The 19,907-nt window shown below is 34.9% G+C and overlaps 1 protein-coding gene and 1 non-coding gene across 14 annotated transcripts in view; both read left to right on the forward strand.

The window, feature by feature from the left end:
* Positions 1 to 19,907, forward strand: part of LOC141555866 (uncharacterized) — a 48,709-nt gene that overhangs the window by 23,779 nt on the left and 5,023 nt on the right. For 5 of the 13 annotated variants that reach the window (XM_074289145.1, XM_074289147.1, XM_074289146.1 and 2 more), the window contains exon 11: positions 374 to 5,588. In XM_074289145.1, coding sequence (XP_074145246.1) covers positions 374 to 645 — 272 coding nt within the window. In that variant the 3' untranslated portion in view covers positions 646 to 5,588. The other 8 variants (XR_012486366.1, XR_012486365.1, XR_012486368.1 and 5 more) reach the window with 6 other exon arrangements.
* Positions 16,427 to 16,503, forward strand: LOC141559299 (small nucleolar RNA SNORD126). The gene has a single exon (XR_012487355.1). It is a non-coding gene; the product is annotated as a small nucleolar RNA SNORD126 (small nucleolar RNA).

The raw sequence follows: 19,907 nt of genomic DNA on the forward strand, positions 1-19,907 counted from the left end.
ATAAAAGAAGCAGGAGAAGTGCCTATCAATAAGGATAGGCACTGAGGATATTTCCAATTGATTCAGCTGATCAAGATTGCCCAAGTTGCCCATCGTGATCTAACTGCAGTCTCAGGTTGTCAAGAGCTTTTCATGTTTGTTCTGTATTCAGTGATTAGGAAGTTATATCAGTAGTCCAAGACTTTAATTCCTTGTGCCAACTAAATTTTAGGGATGACTTTAATACCTTTTAAGGAAAAACTATCCTAATTTATATTGGGGTGGGAGTTATGCTATTACTCCTACCACATCCTATATTCATCTGTCCCAAGAGGTACTTAGCTTCTCCATTGTTTTATATTTAAGACTCAGTAACAAATGCTTATTTTTATAGATGGAAGATATGGCCAAGGGATCTACTTTGCAGTGGATGCTTATATGTCCTCCCAATTTTGTGGAAAAGGCTGTCAAGGATCCAAGTTTTTGTTCCAAGTTCGTGTCCTTACTGGAGAGTATGTTAAAGGTGATTCAGAACTAATATTACCTCCAAGTAAACCAGGAGGAGGGAGATATGATAGCTTGGTTGACTCAATGGGTATGCCACGAATATTTGTAACCTTTTTTGATGACCATTCATACCCAGAATATTTAATCACATTCTGCTGATCCAGTATGGTTTTATCTAGGCCTTTAAGTTATATAGAGAATCTTTAAAAACAGCTTTTTCAATATAGTAAAATAGTAAAATTTTCAATATAAGTAAAATAGGAAAACAACAAGTTCTGTTGTTCAAAATTACACATTTGGCAATTTTAATTTGTTTTATCTATTGTATTATCAGTCCAAACTATGTTAACATTGTAGCACAACATGAATTAGACTTAATCACAAGCCAAAGCATTACCAAAAATTAGACTGAGTCTAAAGGATATTAGCCTGTTAAATGGTATTTTCCCAGACCTCATCCTTACAGACTTCTTAGCAGTTTTTAATATTGTTCAAATGTCTTGTCTCCTTCTTGTCCCAGATAGTCTCTTTTCTCCTAGCTTCTATGATATTTATCTTTGATTCTCCTCTTGTCAGATCACATCTTCTTAGTCTCCTTTGGTAGCTCATCATCTGTCTTCTTCTCCCTCAATACAGATGTCCTTCAAAGCTCCTGGAGCCTCTTCTCTTTTTGTCCCTTTTCAGTAAACTCATGAGTTACAAAAGGTCAAATTCTTAGCTTTGTATAGAGAAATTGCAAATCTACATAACCAACTCTAATTATTCTTTAGAACTCTAGTTCCATATCACATTACTTTCTGGGATGTACTTTAGGCATCTCAAATTCTACATGTGCAAAAGAAAATTCACTTTCTTCCTCATTAGCTTTGTGCAAATTTCACATTTTTTATATCCATATTCTTCTAGTTACTCAGCTTTAAAACCTAGGAGTCATCTTTGATTCTTCCTGCTCAAAAATTACCAATGATTTCTTAATTGTCAAAACTAATAATCATTTATCAGTGTCTTAAATCTTTTTTATCTGTCTCAAGCTCTTTAGTTTTGGACTCTATTGATCATCCTTTCTCCTGGATATTCTCTCTTCCCAAGGTTTGCATGATGCTGTGTTTTCCTAGTTCTTCTACAACATGACAGATCCTTTTCAGTCTTTTTTGCTGAACCTTCATTGAGTTCACATACACTGATAGTCTGCCCCAGCCCTCTTCTATTTTCCCTTACCAACTATCTTCTGGATATGTCAAAATAGATGTTCTATAGACATCTTAGACTCATCATCTTTCCCCCAGATCTTCCTTCTACCATCTTCCCTAATTCTATTGAGGGTAACAGTCTCTTCTCAGTCCTACCTACCCAGACTTTGATGTCATCCTTCACCCTCACACACTGGTCATGAAGTGGTTTAGGAGACTGAGAGAGTACAATTTTGAACTGTTAGAGAGTAATGGTTTGCAACATGAATAAATCCTAGGTCACAAAGATTTGCCATTTATTATGTGAAATAGTTCATGGGCTCAACCACATATGACTAAGCAAGGCAAAATCATAGATGTATAAGCAATATTCTTAAGGCATTCAGGGATTTTAAAGCCTCAGCAAGGGCAGGATCTGAGGAGTGTGGGAGGATTTGGGGAGAGGCCAGGGAGGGATCTAGAAGGAGCCTAAATAACTGAACAGGACCCAGACTTGCCTATAAATATGCTAATCAAGACAGTTTCAGAGGGTGGGCTAGATGGATTAGAGACTAGGAGGTTCAGAAGAGCTGATTAAGAGTCACATCAGTTCCATGCATATAATCTGTTGCCATAGCCTTGTTATTTCTACCTTCACATCTCTACTATGTCCTTTTTTCTCAATACACACAGTTGCTTTCTTAGAGCAGACTCTTGGCACCTCACATTTGCCCAATTGTACGAGTTTTTTAATTGTGCTCCTTGCCTTAATTTTTTATCATTCCAATGCATTTTCCACTAATTTGCCAAAATGGTTTCCCTAAAGCACATCCTTCTATTTAATAAACTCTAATTTCTCCCTATTACCTCAAGGATCAAAGTCCTTCACAACCTGGCCCAGACTTCCCTACATGAATTCTAGGATCAGTGACAATGACTTTCTTGCCATACCTTACATAGGATACGCCTCCTGATTCTGTATCTAGAAGGCTCTGTCCTTACATCTACACTCAAGATTCAACTCAAATCTCATTTTCTTCAGGGAGGCCTTTCTTCATTACTACTCCCTTCCTCCTTTCTTTCTTCCTTCTTCAAACCCTAAACATACACTGGTATATTCCTTCTGGATTAGCCTTTTATTTAGACTGATTATAACTTCTAAATGCAATTTTTAAAAAATAATTGGCCCTCATTAGAATGTAATTTCCTCGTAAACAAGGATTATAATTTTTTTTTCTTTGTATCCTCATCATTTAACACAGTGCCTGGTATATAGTAGGTATCTTATGGAAGCCCAGTTTTTCTTATGTTAGCACTTCTAGCTTTTTTCTTCAATTCTGTTGTTTTATCTACATATTCATTTGTTGCTTTTTCATTGTTATTACACCTTGGACCTGTTCTTGAAATTAATATCGATTATATATTGATTATTTTTCAACCTCCATATATTCTGTTACTTGTGACCCTGGAGAAAGTCACTTAACCTACCTGCCTCACTTTCCTCATCTGTAAAATGGGCATAATAACCTACTTTCCAGAATTGTTGTGATAATGTGTAATTATAGAACATAAATGCTGCCTATTATTATTGCCATTGTTGTTTTGAAATTTATTTAATGTCACTTTGTAATTTTGGAATGTCACAATTTCCCTAATTGTTCCTCCTTTTTTTTTTTTTTTTTTTTTTTTTTAACAAATTAAACAAACTAAATTCACTCTTTACGTCTTTTAATATATTTGATATCCAATTTAATTTATCATTTGGTATTTCTTCCATTTAATCCTTTGATATTTCAACTTGCATTTCTTTTTAAATTTAATTTTCTCTTAACAAAAATATATTTTATTTTCTCCCCATCTCCTTCTATCATTGAAAAAAAAGCCAAACCAAAAACTTTTGTAATATATTTGTACTCATACATACACTCAAGTAAAACAAATTCTTACATTTACTATGTTGAAAAATACATCTCATTCTGTATTTTGAGTCCATCATCTCTGTTAGAAGAGTAGCAACTTGCATTAATTTTATAAATTATATTGTTGCCTTTTGTTTTTATGCCTGTCATTTCCCCTTAAATCTAACCCCTTGTAACTTTTTTTTATAATAGACTATCAAACAAAGTCAAACTACCTCTGACCAATTTTGTTGAATATAGGCATACCTCGTTTTAATTGTATTTTGCTGATATTGCATTTTTTACAGATTGAAAGTCTGTGGCAACCCTGTATCCAGCAAACTATCAGCATCATTTTTCTAATAATATGTGCTTACACCATGTCTCTGTCATATTTTGGTAATTCTCGCAATTATTTCAAACTTTTTCATTATTATTACATCTGTTATGGCAATCTGTGATCTTTGATGTTACTCTTATATTGTTTTGGTGTGCCATGAACTGTGGCCATATAAAGTAGTTGACTTAATAACTGTTGTGTGTGTTCTGATTGCTCCATCTTCTTGAACCTCCCTATTTCCTGATATATAATAATACTGAAATTTGAACAATTAATAATTTTATAATGGCCTCTAAATGTTTTAAGTGAAAGAATCAGTCCATAAAACAAACTTCATTGGTGTCTTATTTTAAGAAATCCAATCCACTCCAACTTTCAGCAGTCATCACTATCAGACCCTCTACCAACAAAAAAATCATGATTCACTGAAGGCCAGATGATAGTTAGCATTTTTTTAGTGAAATGAGCAGAACCAAGAGAATATTACACACAGTAACAACAATATTATTCAAAGAATAATTGTGAATAATGTTGCTCTTACTGTGAACAATTTTCTTCTGCTGCTTATTTCACTCAGCATTAGTTCACACAAGTCTTCCCATGGTTTTCTAAAATCAACCAGTTCATCGTTTCTTATAGTATGGTAGTATTTCATCACAATCATATACTACAATTTGTTTACCATTCCTCAACTGATGTGCAACTCTTCAGTTTCTAGTTTTTTGCCACCGCAAAGAGAGTTGCTTTAACTATTTTAGAACATATAGGTTCTTTTCCTTTTTTCCCTTATCACTTTGAGAAACAGGACTAATAGTGACATTTAAGTCAAAGGGTATGCTCAGTGTTATCATTCTTTGGCCATAATTCCCAGATTATTCTTCAAAATGGTTGGATCCATTCACAGTTCTGTCAACAGTGTATTTGTTTCACGCTTTTTCCTCATCTCTCCAACATTTGTCATTTTCCCCTCCTTATCATTTTAGTGAACTTGATAAGTGTGAGATATCTAGAGTATTTTTTACATGACATTATATGGTTTTGATTTCTTCATCAAAAAATTGCCTGTTCCAAGGAATTGGAAACTGAATAGATTCCCGTCAGTTGGAGAATGATGTTATGAGAATAGAGAATAATAGAGAATGTTATGGTATATGAATGTTATGCAATATTATTGTCATATAAGAAATTATCAGCAGGATGATTTCAGAAATGCCTGGAGAAACTTACCTGAACTGAAGCTAAGTGAATTGAGTAGAACCATGAGAGCATTGTACACAACAACAAGATTATACAATGATCAATTCTGATAGATGTGACTCTCTTCAACAATAAGATGATTCAGGCTAATTCCATTGAACTAGTGATGGAGAGAGCCATCTGCACCCAGAGAGAAGACTGTGGGGACTGAGTATGGATCACAACATAGTATTTTCATTTTTTTGGTTATTGTTTGCTTGCTTTTTGTTTTTTCTCATTTTTTCCCCTTTTTATAACTGATTTTTCTTGTGCAGCATGATAATTATGGAAATATGTGTAGAAGAATTGCACATGTTTAACATATATTGGATTACTTGCCATCTAAGGGAGGAAGTTGGGGGAGGAGAGGGAGAAAAAATTGGAACCAAAGGTTTTGCAGTAGTAAATGTTGAAAAACATCTATGCATGTGTTTTGAAAATAAAAAGCTTTTTTTTAAATTGCCTGTTCATATCCTTTAACAATATATTAATTGTGAAATGGTTCAAATTTTTATAATTTTGACAAAATTATCTCTATAAGTTTGAGATATGAAATCTTTAAGAAACTATTAATTTTTTTCCCCAATTTTCCATTTTCCTTCTAATCTTGGCTACCTTGGTTTTATTTGTACAAACCCTTTTTAATTTAATGCAATCAGTAAGATCAAATGGATACATGATTTAGGTATAAAAGGTGATACTATAAGCAAAATAGTAGAAAAAGGAATAGATTACCTATTAGATCTTTTGAGAAGGGAGGAATTTATGGCCAAAGAAGAACCAGAGAACATTATGAAATGCAAAATGGATAACTGATTATATTAAATTAAAAAGTTTTTTCACAAACAAAATAAATGTAATCAAAATTAGAAGGGAAGCATAAAGCTGGGAAACAATTTTTACACCTATTGTTTATGATAAAATCCTCATTTCTAAAATATATAAAGACTCAAATTTATAATACAAGTCACTTCCCAATTGATAAGTTGTCAAAAGATAGGAACAGACAGTTCTCAGATAAAGAAATTAAAGACATTTATGGTCATATGAAAAAATGCTCTAAATCACTATTGAAATTAAAACAATTCTGAAGTACTATCTCATACTTATCAGACTGGCTAAGATGACAGGAAAAAATAATGACAAATGTTGGAGAGGACACTAATGAGTTGCTGGTGGAGTTATATGATCCTACCATTCTGGAAAACAATTTGAAACTATGCCCGAAGGATTGAAACTGTGCATATCCTTTGATACAGCAGTGCCACACTATTGGATTGATCTTCTAAAGAAATCATAAAAGAGGGAAAAGTACTCACCTATTCAAAAATCTTTGTAGCAGCTCTTTTTGTGGTGGCAAAGAATTAGAAAATGAGTAGGTGTCCATCAATTGAGAAATAATTGAATTAGCTATGGTATATGAAAGTAATGAAATATTATTGTTCTATCAAAAATGATTAACAGGCTTATTTTAGAAAGGCCTGGAAAGATTTACATGAACTGATACTAAGTGAAACAAGCAGAACCAGGAAAACTAGCAACAAGAAGATTGTATGATGATCAATTATGATAGACTTGGTTCTTCTCAGCAGTTCAGTGATCTAAGGCAACCCCAATAAACTTTGAATGGAAAATGCCATCTGCATCCAGAAAGAGAACTATGGAAACAGTATAAATCAATATATGCTATGCTCACTTTTTTTTCTTCCTTTTTTTTCTTATAGTTTTTCCCTCTTCTGATTTTTCTCTCCCAACAAAATTCATATGGAAATACATGTATAACAAAAAAAAAAAAAAAAAAAAAAAAAAGTAGTTTTATGTGTAACAATGAGGAAAACAAAAATATATTTTAAAAATGAAGGGATTCCAAAGAAATCATAAAAGAGGGAAAAGGACTCTCAGTTATTTATAAATTCTTCTCCTATCCATAAGTCTGCTAGATAATATGTTCTTCTAATTTACTTATGATATCTTTTTTTATACCTAAGTCATGTATTCATTTTAACCTTATCCTAGTAATTGGTATTAACTATGTCTACACCAAATTTCTGCCAAATTACTTTCCAGTGTTCCCAATAATTTTTACCAAATAGTAAATTTTTACCCCAATGATTAAATCTTACATTTATCAAATACTGCATTACTGTAATCAATTATTGTAGTAAGTTGTATTCTTTTCCACTGATCTATCTTTCTATTTCTTAGCTAGTACTACTAGATAGTTTTGATAATTATTCCCCTATCATTCTTTCATTAATTCCTTTGATATTCTTAAACTTTTGTTCTTCCAAATGAAAATTGTTAGTATTTTTTTTCTATTTCAATAAAAATTTTTGTAATTTAATTGAGATAGCATGGAATAAGTATAATGATTAGGCAGAATTATCATTTTTATTATATTGGTTCTGTCTACCCACAAACAATATACCTTCAATTATTTAAATCAACTTTATATTAAAAATGTTTTATAATTATATTCACATAGTTCTTGGGTTTATCTTGGTAGGTGTACTCCCAGGTATTTTATGCTATGTATAGTTATTTTAAATGGGGTTCCCTTTACTTTCTCTTCTTGCAGGGTGATATATAGAAATCAATAATATCTTTTATAATAATCCAAGTTCAGTAATCTTTTATACTTATAGAAGATTCCAAGCATCAAGAGAGAGAAATAGGATCACAGAACGGAGAGGCCCTTGATTATCTAGACCAATTTCCCTCATTTTACAAAGGAAGAAAATGTTTCTCAGATTAATCATTTCAAATGAAAAAATCCTGACTGAGTAGGAACTTTGAAGTACAATTGTTTAAACTGTTGAGGGCATAAGTTGGAGTTGAGGACTGTGGTCCTAGGGAACAGGGAATGAATCTAGACTTTTGTAGGACTAGTGTTCTTTTGTTAGCCAGATTGGATTCTTTTGCAGCCTCTGATGCATTGTTATTGGTGTATGTTCTTATCATACTGATCCCATTGGGGTTTTCTTGGCAAAGATACCAGAGTGGTTTGCCATTTCCCTTTCCAACTCATTTTACAGATGAGGAGACTGAGACAAACAGGCTAAGTGGCCTCCAGAGTCACCTAGCTAATAGATTTGAAGGGAGTTGAGCCTTCCAGACTCCTGGTCTGGATAGAGTTCTGGACTCTATCCAGTGATACCTAGCTGCCCAGTCTTTCGATAGTCTCTTAATATCTCCTCTGTGTCTTCTTTATCGGGAGTCATATCTTTACAGCTCTGTCAAAGGAATATAAATTGTCCTGGTCCATCGGGACTCAGTTATTCGGGGTGTCGAGGGGGACCCAGCCTGAAAGAGAAACGGGCGAGAAAGAAGAGTGAGACCAAGCAGATTCTTGTCAAGGTCTCAGTTTATTGCTCTAGGGGTACAGCCTATATAGCAAAAAGCATGAGAAAGAGAAGTAGGGTTGGGCCTGGGAAAGGAACATGGGAATGGCTGGTTCAATGAACAGGAACATGTTGCAGTTAGGATACACAATGTTGGAACATTCTATGGTCGGCTGATTCTTGGAAGGATCACGCCCACCTGTGGTCGGCCTGATTCTCGGAACAATTTGTCTAAGGGTAAGGCCCACTTAGGGGGGAGAGACACCAGGGCCGAAGCCCTTAGCTCCCGACATCTCCCCCTTTTCTCTTTAGAAGCAAAAGATTGTATAACACAAGGGCTGGTGAAAGGCCTGTTAGGCTATGTGGCCTGCACCCATGCTCGGTACCTAGATAACCAGGCCCTCAGGGCCAAAAAGGGCAGGGCCCCTGTCTTTCTTTTTTTTTTTAATTTTAAAAATTTTATTGTATTATATATTTTTATTTACAAAATATATGCATGGGTAATTTTTTTTCAACATTGACCCTTGCAAAACTTGTTCCCAATTTTCCCCTCCTTCCCCCCACCACCTCCCCTAGATGGTGGGTAGTCCAGTACATGTTAAATTGTATGTTAATTCCAATATATGTATATATATATTTATACAATTATCTTGCTATACAAGAAAAACCAGATCTAGAAAGAAAAGAAAAATCTGAGAAGGAAAACAAAAATGTAAGCAAACAATAATAGAAAGAGTGAAAATGCTATATTGTGGTCTACACTCATTCCCCATACTCCTCTCTGGCTATGATGAGAATTAGGAAAGGGGGTAACCCCTTTCGGTTCAGCGCAAGAATATAGTTAAATGCAGTCTAGTTATGATGCAGAGTCCCCTGTAAAGGAATTTACAGGCCTCGAAACCTAGATTGATAAAAAAAAAAAAAAAAAAAAAAAAAAAAAAAAAAAAAAAAAAAAGGTTTATTTTGGGGTTTGGAAGTAAAGTTAAAGTCTAGTTAGTAAAAGTGAAGGTAGAGATAAAAGAGCACCAGAAATAAGATCCCAGTGGACAGAGATCCTTGGCAGCCATGTTAGGAACCTCTGCAAAGAGAGAACTCCAGCTTGGCTCTTTTATAATGAGAGATTTAGCCAAAGGGGCCTGTGAGTGTCCCAAGTTGGCACAGATCTGGGTGGGGGTTGTGAGAGCCCAGATCTCCTATTGGAATTCAAAGGGGTGCTTTTGACAGGATTTGTGAATCAAAGGTCCTAGCTAGTTGAGTTAATAATGCATCAGCTAGGAGGGGCTGGGAATCAGAAAGGAATAAATCCATCTGAATGGATTAGTTTCTTAAAGGGAACACAACTCACATCATACCCTGAAAGGATTAGTTTCTTAAAGGGAGCACAACCCACATCAACTGTAGATGGCTCTCTTCATTATTAGACAATTGGAACTGAAGAGAACCATGTGAGACATGTGCTTTCAGTGGATGAGAGATAAAGGTTGAGTCTATGTACTCCACACCTTCCCAGACTTGCTCGCCTTCCCCATATCTTGGAAATTATTTGCCAATGAGAAAAGAGGGGAAAATAGGAGCCTGATCCCACAGTTTAGTTAATTTATAATTTGTCTTTTGAAGAAATATCCAATTTTCCATTCCATCAGCACAGATATGTGAACTCTATGCTCTAAATCAGGCCCTTAAGAAACTGAGGGAGAAAGAAGGAACTATATATATATACAGATTCCAAATATGCCTATGGGGAAATCCGTACTTTTGAAGTTCATACTTGGGAGAAACAGGGCCTTATAAGTAGTAAAGGAAAGGATTGGTTCATGATGAACTAATCAAACAAGTATTAGAAAAATTATTATTGCCATTAGAAATAGTGGTGGTACACATCAAGGGTCACCAAAAGGGAAGCTTGCTGGAAGTGAGGGGAAATAGGCTTGCAAATGAGGAAGCAAGATGAACTGGGCTAAGTGATAGAAAAAAACCCATATTAGTCTTAATACCTTAAATAGATCCTAAAATGATCCCCGTCTTTAATCAAAGGGAAACAGAAGAGTTGTCTAAATTAGGGGCTAGTACTAAAGATGAGAAAGGATGGTGGGTACTTCCAAAATGTTAAGCAAAGGAATAACAAGAAAATTGATGGAAATTCTCAATAAGGGCAGTCATTGAGGAACCCAGGCACTGTGTAATATGACTTTTAAACAGTTTGGGTGTCTTGGGATTTATACAGTGGCAAAACAAATCACAGAAAGCTGTGTGATATACCAGAAGGTTAACAAAAAGGTCCTGAGGAAACATGAAGGGTGGAGAGGGGGGGAGAGAAATCTCACTAAGGTGCTTCCAAAGTATTCAGGTGGATTTCTCTGAAATGTCACTAATCGGAAAGCTGAAACATTTACTGATAATTATAGATCACTTACCTGGATGGGTGGAAGCCTATCCTCTGAGCTCAGCCACGGCAGCTGGGGTCAGCAAAGTCCTCTCTGATCAGATCATTCCTCAGTTTGGGTTAGTGGAAAGGATCGATTTGGACAGTGGAATCCATTTTACTGCTAGGATATTACAGAATAGCATGATGCGTTTAGGAATTAAAAGGGAATTCCATACCCCTTGGTATCTACCTTCCTCAGGAAGAATAGAGCCAATGAATCAAACTTTGAAACAACAGATCATTAAATTAGGCATTGAAATGTTTGCCACTAGCTCTTCTTAAAAGTCAGAACAGCCCCTAGGTGGGATATATGTATTATCACCTTTTGAAATGTTATATGGAATGCCTTACCCAGGGAAGGAAAGAAAAGTCCCAACCTTTCAGAGGAAGGATAGATTTCTAAGAGGCTATTTACTGGCAGTATCTACTTGTCTTTCAGAATTTCCATTGAAAGGACTCCTTGCTCAGACTCTACCTCATGAATTCACTGTATGTTCATTAAAACCAGGTGACTATTTACTGATAAAAAATCTTAGAAAGGCTACTTTTTAACTGGGATGGGCCATTCCAGATTTTGCTAAGCTCTGAGACTACTGTAAGGACTAATGAAGGAGATTGGATTCATTACACCAAAGTTTAAGAGGTCTGTTTCTGAACCAGGAGAATTGGAGAAAGTGGGGAAAATAAACAAACAAATTAAAGAGAAATATTAAATTAGAATTTATTTTTGAGGAAGATTAAAATATAGATGAGGAATATAAGATGATATTAAAAGGTCTAAAGAAGGGGCAACAGAAAAGATGTGGAAACCAAATCCTTATTAAAAAGGAAATAGGGAAATTGTGAGAAATGCTGAAAAGTTGGGTTTCCACGGTGTTGCAAGCTTTGAGGTAGTGTGAGATAGTGGGTACCCCTGACCTAGAGATTTTCAGAACGTGAGAGATTAAAGAAGGTTAGGATTCACAGAACAATTAAATGATCAATAGAAGCCTTGAGCAAACAAGGAATCGGGGACTAGGAAGGCAGCCAATTAGAAAGAGTCTTGTGGTTTTGAGAAAACCACAAACTTAAGGTAATAGCCCACCCAACCCAAACTCGGTGGGGTCAATGACAAGACTTGACCAAATCACTACTGTACCTTGTGAGCTGAGCTTTGAAGGAAGATTGGGATTCTGCAGGAAGGGGGTAAGAGGTTTGAAGAAAGCTTGGAATTCTACAGAAGGGGCTGTATTCCTGTTATGGGGACTAACCTGCAAAGACTTGGAAAGAAAAGATGAAACATCTAATATAGGAAATAGTTGGTATGCCAGCTTGGCTGAAATGTAGAGTACATGAAGAAGAAAGTTATACACATGAATATGGAAAGAGGATGAAGGAGGATTGTGAAAGGTTTTACAAGCCAAATACTAGAATGTATTTTATCCTAAAGTCAAATAGGGGCTATTTTTTTAGACTGGAATAACCCAGTTGGAGCTGTGTTTTGGGAATATTAATCTCAAAATGGTATGGAAGATGGACTGGAGAGAGAAAAAACTGGAATCAAGGAGACCAGTTTCAAGGCCATTATAATATCCAACTGAGAAACAATTAAAGCCTGAACTGGGATGGTGGACTGGTGTAAAGTGGAAATTAGAGGACAGAATTCCATAAGTTATCTTATCCATGCTGTTGTGACTACTTTGGGGGTATTTTTTTTTTTTTTTTTTTTTTTTAGCAAAGATAGAGGAATGCTTTGCTATTCCTTCTCTAGCTCATTTTACAGATGAGTAGCTCAGGCAAACAGGGTAAAATCAAGATAACAAATAGGGACCAAGATATAACACCTAATACCAAGCAACAAGCAAACCAAAAGACCAAGATATTACACTTGCCCACGGTCATGCAGTGTCTGAGGTCAAATTTAAACTCAGGAAGATGTCTTCCTGATTTCAAGCCCAACATTCTATCCACCATACCACCTAACTGCTGTGATATTTTACCCCTATACAATGTGATACAGAGGAAAGAGTATGGATTTGTATTCAGAAGACCTGTTTTTCACTTTTGGTACTTACACTTAGCTGTATGACCATGTTTCCCTGGTTTGCTCATCTGAAAAATAAGGAGAGTTGAAGAACTTTTCCCCAAGAAGATGTAAAAAATATGGATACATAATATTTAGAAGAATTGCAATAAAAACAAAACAAAACATAGGAATGATTGCTCCAAATCTCTATGAAAGAATTTCAAACTAAAATAACTTGATGAGGCTAAAGATTTGAGTGTTTTCAAGTACTGAGCATAATCAGTCATTCAATAAATCAACAAGCATTTATGAAGTATTTACTGGGTGCCAACTACTATACTAACTACAGGCTACTTTGTTGTTCAGTTGTTCAGATCTATTCTATTCTTCTTACCCTCTGGCCCAAGGCATGTCAAAGTGTGTCCAAGTAAGTTCATACTCATTGTTTACATGTTTACATACTATTTATCATTTCATCCTCTATTGCCTTTTTTCCTTTTATCTTCAAACTTTTCCAATATGAGGGTTTTTTTTCCAATTTATCTATGGTCAAAATATTTAAGATTCAGCTTTCAGTATCTGACCTTACATTAATTTAAGTATTACAGGACAAAACAAAAACAGTTTCTGCTCTTAAAAAGTTTAATTTTCTAATGAAGGAGGCAACATACATAAATGTAGATTATTATATGAAAATGCTTGGAAACCAGAAGAAATAGAAACTGATTTTGGCTGGGGATCGGGGGTGACCTAATAGAGGTGATATTTTAGTTTTGTGCCATTTGGGGAATGGCACAAAGCACAGTTTGACTAGATGATAAGGTGAGTAACAAGTCAATCTTACAGAAAACTTTGAAATTAATCTTTATATGATAATGATACCTATAAGTTTATATAGTTTAAAATTTTTAAAATATAAGTAAAATATCTGAGTTGCCCAGTTAGGATAAAACTAGAAAGGCAGATTTGGACCAGACTATGGTGGTGAAAGTCAATGTTAGGAGTTTTAAACTTTGAAGGAAAGGGGAATATTTTGTTTTTTGATAGGTATGGGATGGCTAAAATGTTTATTAGAACTGGATATATAATAAGGAAGATGAATCAAGCATCATCATATAGATGGTCTAAGAGGACCTGGAGGCTGTTTGCCCAGCCAGAATTTTATTTAGGAGCATAGATTTAGAGCTGAAAGTGACTTTAGAGGCCAGTGAGCAGAATGTTCTCATTTTACAGATAAGGAAACTGAGATAGAGAAGCTACAGGACTTGCCCAGAGTCTAAATGCCCAAAGCTAATTAATGTCTGAGATGGGATTCCAAGTCCAGTGCTCTATCTCAATACTATAGGCATAAATACTTAGGACCCAAATGCTGAGGGAATGCAAAAGAGATTACTTATTGAGCCATTGTTTTATTAAGGATTTAATTGAGTTCCCAGATTAGGGTCTTTTATATCTACATAAAAGAAGTCCTTTAAAGATATAAAATGGATTGAAATTTGATGTTCAGAGTATTTAAATAGCTGTCATTAGCCTGATTTTGTTAAGTAGATTTTATTTTTAAAAAAAGAGCAGCAAATGAAATAACTGGTTACTTTTTTAAAGTGTATCACAGAGTCTAGATAGGATACTTTTCCTTAACTTGTTTTAAAATTATATATTTTGGATAACTATTTTTTAATATAATTGTTTTTTTTTATAATCCTATGCAATTTATTTTTATGAATTTAAAAATATCATTTTGAGAAGCGCTTCCATATGCTTCACTACATTGTCAAAAGGATTTAAATCTCCCAAAGTTAAGTATCTGTTCTAAAAAGAACAGGAAAGCACAAAATTTTAACACCTTTTAAGGTAAGGGAAGGGTGGGCCTTTGCTTTGTACTAACTAGCCAATCAGGTGCTTCCACTGCTTCTTAAAGCCATTTCCGGGCTCTCCTACCTTATTTTTTTCTGCTGGTGGCCTGGTGAGTAATGTTGAAGGGGTCTTTTCAATCCTTTTTGAACCTGGGTTTGGGGGAACCATCCACTCATGCTTTTACTTCCAGATGCTAGCTGGAAGCAAGATTAGACTTTGTGAAGTCATGAGAAAGTGTTGGGGTCATATGGAGCTTTAGTTTGAGAAAGGGAAAACTGAGCCAGGCCTGGGAGCTGCTTAATAGCCAGGACTGTGTTGGCGGCAACCTGGAGGCTCCTAAAGGACGGAGAGCTGCAGGGGAGGGTATTTGTGAATAGCTATAGGCCTGGGCTTGCTTGCTGTTTTATCAAAGGTGCTGCATCTAGCTAATATTGCTTGTTTGCCAGAGGGCGTGCAGATTTGAGTCTGAATCAGGATTCTGACCTTGCCCGCCTGGCATCTTTACTGTTGCCATCTCCGTTTATATTAGATGGATGAGGAGGATGGCTGGAACTGTTTCTTCATTTACTTAACACTTCAAAAAATTATTTAATAATTATTTTAAATCTTGGACTTTTGCTGCTAATAGGATTTAGCTTGGATTGGGGGAGTCTGGGGCAAACAGCGTTTTTCATTGGACCTGGGAAGGTTGTCTTTTGAAAGTTGTGTTACAATTTTGTTGGGCTTGAATTTCATTTTACCCCAACTACGTTTTCTTTTCATTTGAGATTAGTAATATGTGTTGTGATTTTTATGAAAGACAGTGCCTGAGAAATATCAAATATAAAATAATTGGTAAAATGAGAAATAAGATGGGTTGTGGGATTCCTCTTAGCCATTCTAGTTTTGGGGCCTGGACAAGTTCTTTGGATGTGTTAGTTTTTTCCTTAAGGTGAAATTTCTGGTGGTTATTTTTCATAGCAGTTTTTGCCAGGAAAAATGTAGATGGGGGGGGTGGTTACATAATGGCTTTTCTACCCCAGTCAGACTGTAGCGACAACCTTTAATGTGGAAATTTTTGCCAACAGTTATTCTCTTAAATATGGGTTAGTTTATCTTGCGGTTAGTGGTTATGAGGAGGTTAAGGGAGGAATGAGAATACTGGGCTTTGTGCCTTTAAGAAGACACCACGTGGCCTCTGAATTCTCAGGCAGGTCTGCTGGCAGTAGTGCTGCCTCCTGAGATATTTATCTAAAAATTACAGTAGTGGGTAAGTAAATAATTCTTATTTTTGTAAGAATTTATTTGGGAATTAATTGAAACTTAGAATGCTAAGAAGTGTGAAAATAAGCCATTTTTAAGAGCGTTTTAAAATGGTCGTTTTCATTTTATCAGTGTAAGGTTTGGTGATCTGGTGATCTCTTAGCAAATAGATCCCAGCTGAAGTGGAGACAGAATAGATCTTACAGAAAATGTTTTTCCTTTTTAAGTTATTCACTTTATTTAACCACATCTCTCTATAGGCTGTATATTGCTTATTTCCTAATATACAATGGGAAACAAATGGGGAATGCTTCTCGTGTATTATCCCTTTGTTAAAGTTTTTCCTAATCAAAACTCCCATTTTTAATTTTAATTTATTTTATTTTAATTTTTTTCTTCAGTGAAGAAAAAACATGGTTCCTGGGAAAGTTTTCTGCCATGATGAGCTGCATATTCAGTCCGTGTTTCAAATGATCACTCTGATTATACATATGCCCTGAGCAGAGACCATATTAAGATTTTGAGGGTGGGTGAGGAGAGAAAAGGAGCTACTGATCATGTTCATTTTTTTTTTAAATTACTAAAAACCCCTCAATAGATTAATCTTTTTAGCTGTTTCTCATTGTCAAGTCTACATTTAAGTATCAAAGTTAAAACTCTTTGTATATCTATGGAAGAGATGAGGTGACAGTAAATCATGCTCTTGATTTTCCCAGTTAAAATTGGCCAGGAGTCATTCTTTAACATATTAAGTTGTAAGCCTAATGCAGAGTTCATGTGACCAGTTTTGGACAGCAATCAATAACTTTGTTTGTTCTGTTTTCAAAGTTTAGGTTGAAGATGGATTTGGCTTTTGGTGGGAAGAAGGGGACTAAATCCTTTGCAGGGGAGGAGACATGGATGGCTTTATGGGCAAAGCTGGGAGGCAGAAGTCCAATACCAGAAAAACTTGTCTCAGCCCACCACAGACCAAGTTAACCAAGTTTGAGCTTTTCAGTATGGGAAGAGCTGAAGGTGACATGGTTGCTACTCTGATTTAGGTAAGTACTAGGATTTGACTAAAGTACCTGTTTGTCCCAAATACCTAACAAGATAATGAGCTCTTGATCATTAAAAAAAAGTTTTAATCTTGATCATTAAAGAAAAGTTTTAATTCTGCCTCAGTTTCCTCGTCTATAAAATGGGCTTAATAATAGCACAGACCTCCTAAGGTTGTTCTACATCAAATGAGATAGCTGTATTGCTTAGCACAGCCTGTGGCACATGATATATAAAGTGTTAGCTATTAATATTATTTCACATGGCTGATTTTATCAGATTGAGCTTTTACTTTATTAAAATTACCAACTTTTTCTTAGAACAAATGCTAACCATGTCTCTCATCTTGTATGTGCAAAATTATTTTCTTATCCAGGTATAAGTAAGACTTTACACTTATCCCTGTTGAATTTCATCTTATTAGATTCAGCCCAATGGTCTAACTTAATACCTTTTTGTGTACTGATTCTCTTGCACAAAGTTAGTTCTCCTAGATTTTTGTCATCTTTATATATTTGAATGAACATGCTCTATTAAATAGAGCATATCCTATTGGAGACTTCCTGCCATCTTGATACAAAGTATTTATTACACCCCTGAGTCCAGCCAGCCAAGCATCTGTATATGTTGCTATCTTCTCCACAAGAAGAATGGGAGATAACATCTCAAAACTTGTCTAAATCTTTATAAAAATTTTATCTATAGTTTTTTCCTTGTCCAGCAATCCTATCCAAAGAAGAAATTTAGATTGGCTGATCAGTTCTAGATGAACCTTTGCTGGCTATTTGTAACCACCATTTCCCTTTCTAGATGGTTTCCAGCCATTTGTTCTTAAATCAGGCAATCATGAAAATACTGCCTTAAGGTAGATACAAAATAAAGATTTATATATATATATATATATATACATACACACCTACATATGTATATAAATATAAGGTAGATAGAAAAAAAATTACTAAGGCACAAGCCAGTCCCTATTCTCAGGGAGATTCTAATGAATGGTTCATTCTAGAATTTAAGTTCCAGGTTCATTGCCTTTTATATTGCAGACAATATTTTCTTTTTTGAAAATCAGAACATATGCTCTCCAATCTTACTTTTTTTTTCCCCCATAATCTTTCATCTATCTAATGGAGGCTTAGCTACAGCATCTGGCAGCAGGGCTTTCCTATCTATTCAAACTATTTTTTATTTATTTACCCATTTACATGTGTACCCTCCAGTTGAATATAGAGAAGTACTGCACTCTTTTAATTGCTTATTAAAAGGAGGCTAAGCTCAGAAGTTTTGAGCTGCATTGGGGCTAAAGTCAATGAAATATCCATATTAGATTGAGAACTTAGTATGGTCTTGTAAACAGCAACAAGATTATATGATGATCAATTCTGATGGATATGACTCATCAAAAATGAGATAACTCAGGCCAGTTCCAATGACCTTGTGATGAAGAGAGCCATCTACACCCAGAGAGGACTGGGAACTAAGTAGATTACAATATAGCATTTTCACTCTTTGTGGTGGTTTTCTTTTTTCTATTATTTTTTTAAACTTTATCTGGTGCAGCAAAGTAATTGCATAAATATGTATCCTTTTATTGGATTTAACATATATTTTTACCATGTTTAACATATTATTGGATTACATGCCATCGAGGGGAGGGGTGGGAGAGAAGAGGGGGAAATTTGAACGCAAAGTTTTTCAAAGGTCAGTGTTTAAAAAATTATCCTTGCATATGTTTTGAAAATTAAAAAAAAAACTTAAATAAAAAGCAACAAAAAGAACTAGTATAATCATGAGTTATTGAGAATGGGGATCACCAGGCTGACTATTTAACTATACACATATACTTTTAGAGTGGGACTTCTTTCCCTCAGGATTTTTTGTCATCTTGAGAAATTTTTATGCGACCCTGGGTATGTAGGTATATCTAAAAAAGATACATAAATGAAACATTTGCTGATAATAAATCATCAAGAAATCTATTAATTTTTTTTTTTTTTTTTTTGCTGAGGCAATTAGGGTTAAGTGACTTGCCCAGGGTCACATAGCTGGGAAGTGTTAAGTGTCTGAGGCCAGATTTGAACTTAGATCCTTCTAACTCTAGAGCTGGTACTCTATCCACTGCACCACCTTACTACCCCAAGAAATTTATTTTAAAACAATTTACTGATAACAAGCAATTTTGTCTTTTATTAAAGATGATAGCAAATTTACATAATAATGATATTAAGTTGGAGGAATATTGGATGCCTTGGACTATTGCAAAGTTTTTCACAACCTCATATGGGGTCACAAAGCCAAAGTTTAAGAAGTTTTGTTTTAGGAACTTGAAGACTATTTTTCATTTTCAGTACTTAATAGAATTTAAGTTGGATCACTTGCTATGTTCATTAACTCCCACAGAATGTAGGGACAATGGATTTAATAAAATTATCTGATATAAAATTAATTTCCATATAAAATTCAATAATCTTGGCTTTTTATTTTTCCTTCAATTTAATATGTCTTCTAAAGGAAAGAAAGTTGGTTGTCCAGTCTGTTTCACATGATTTAACTTAGTGTCACACATGATCAGGGGAGATCCCTGTATTGTAGGATAAGAAAACCTTGCATGTTGCCATCTTGTGGCATAGTTCATAGCTGCATGGCCTTATCTCATTTTCTCTACATAAAAAAGGGAAAATTTTCATTTTATAGAAAGATGCATTGTGACATAGTAAGCATTTAATAAATGCTCATTGATGGATATAGCATCTTGGATATGGCTGATAGCAGCATTTAATTAAGCAAAAGTGAAACTATTGAAAGCTTTGGCTGTTGAAGAGCACCATAAGTGAATATTGTATTTTACTGGAAAAAATTGGTTTGTT

This window comes from Sminthopsis crassicaudata, chromosome 2 (genome assembly GCF_048593235.1).
Source record: "Sminthopsis crassicaudata isolate SCR6 chromosome 2, ASM4859323v1, whole genome shotgun sequence".
Classification (NCBI taxonomy): domain Eukaryota; kingdom Metazoa; phylum Chordata; class Mammalia; order Dasyuromorphia; family Dasyuridae; genus Sminthopsis; species Sminthopsis crassicaudata.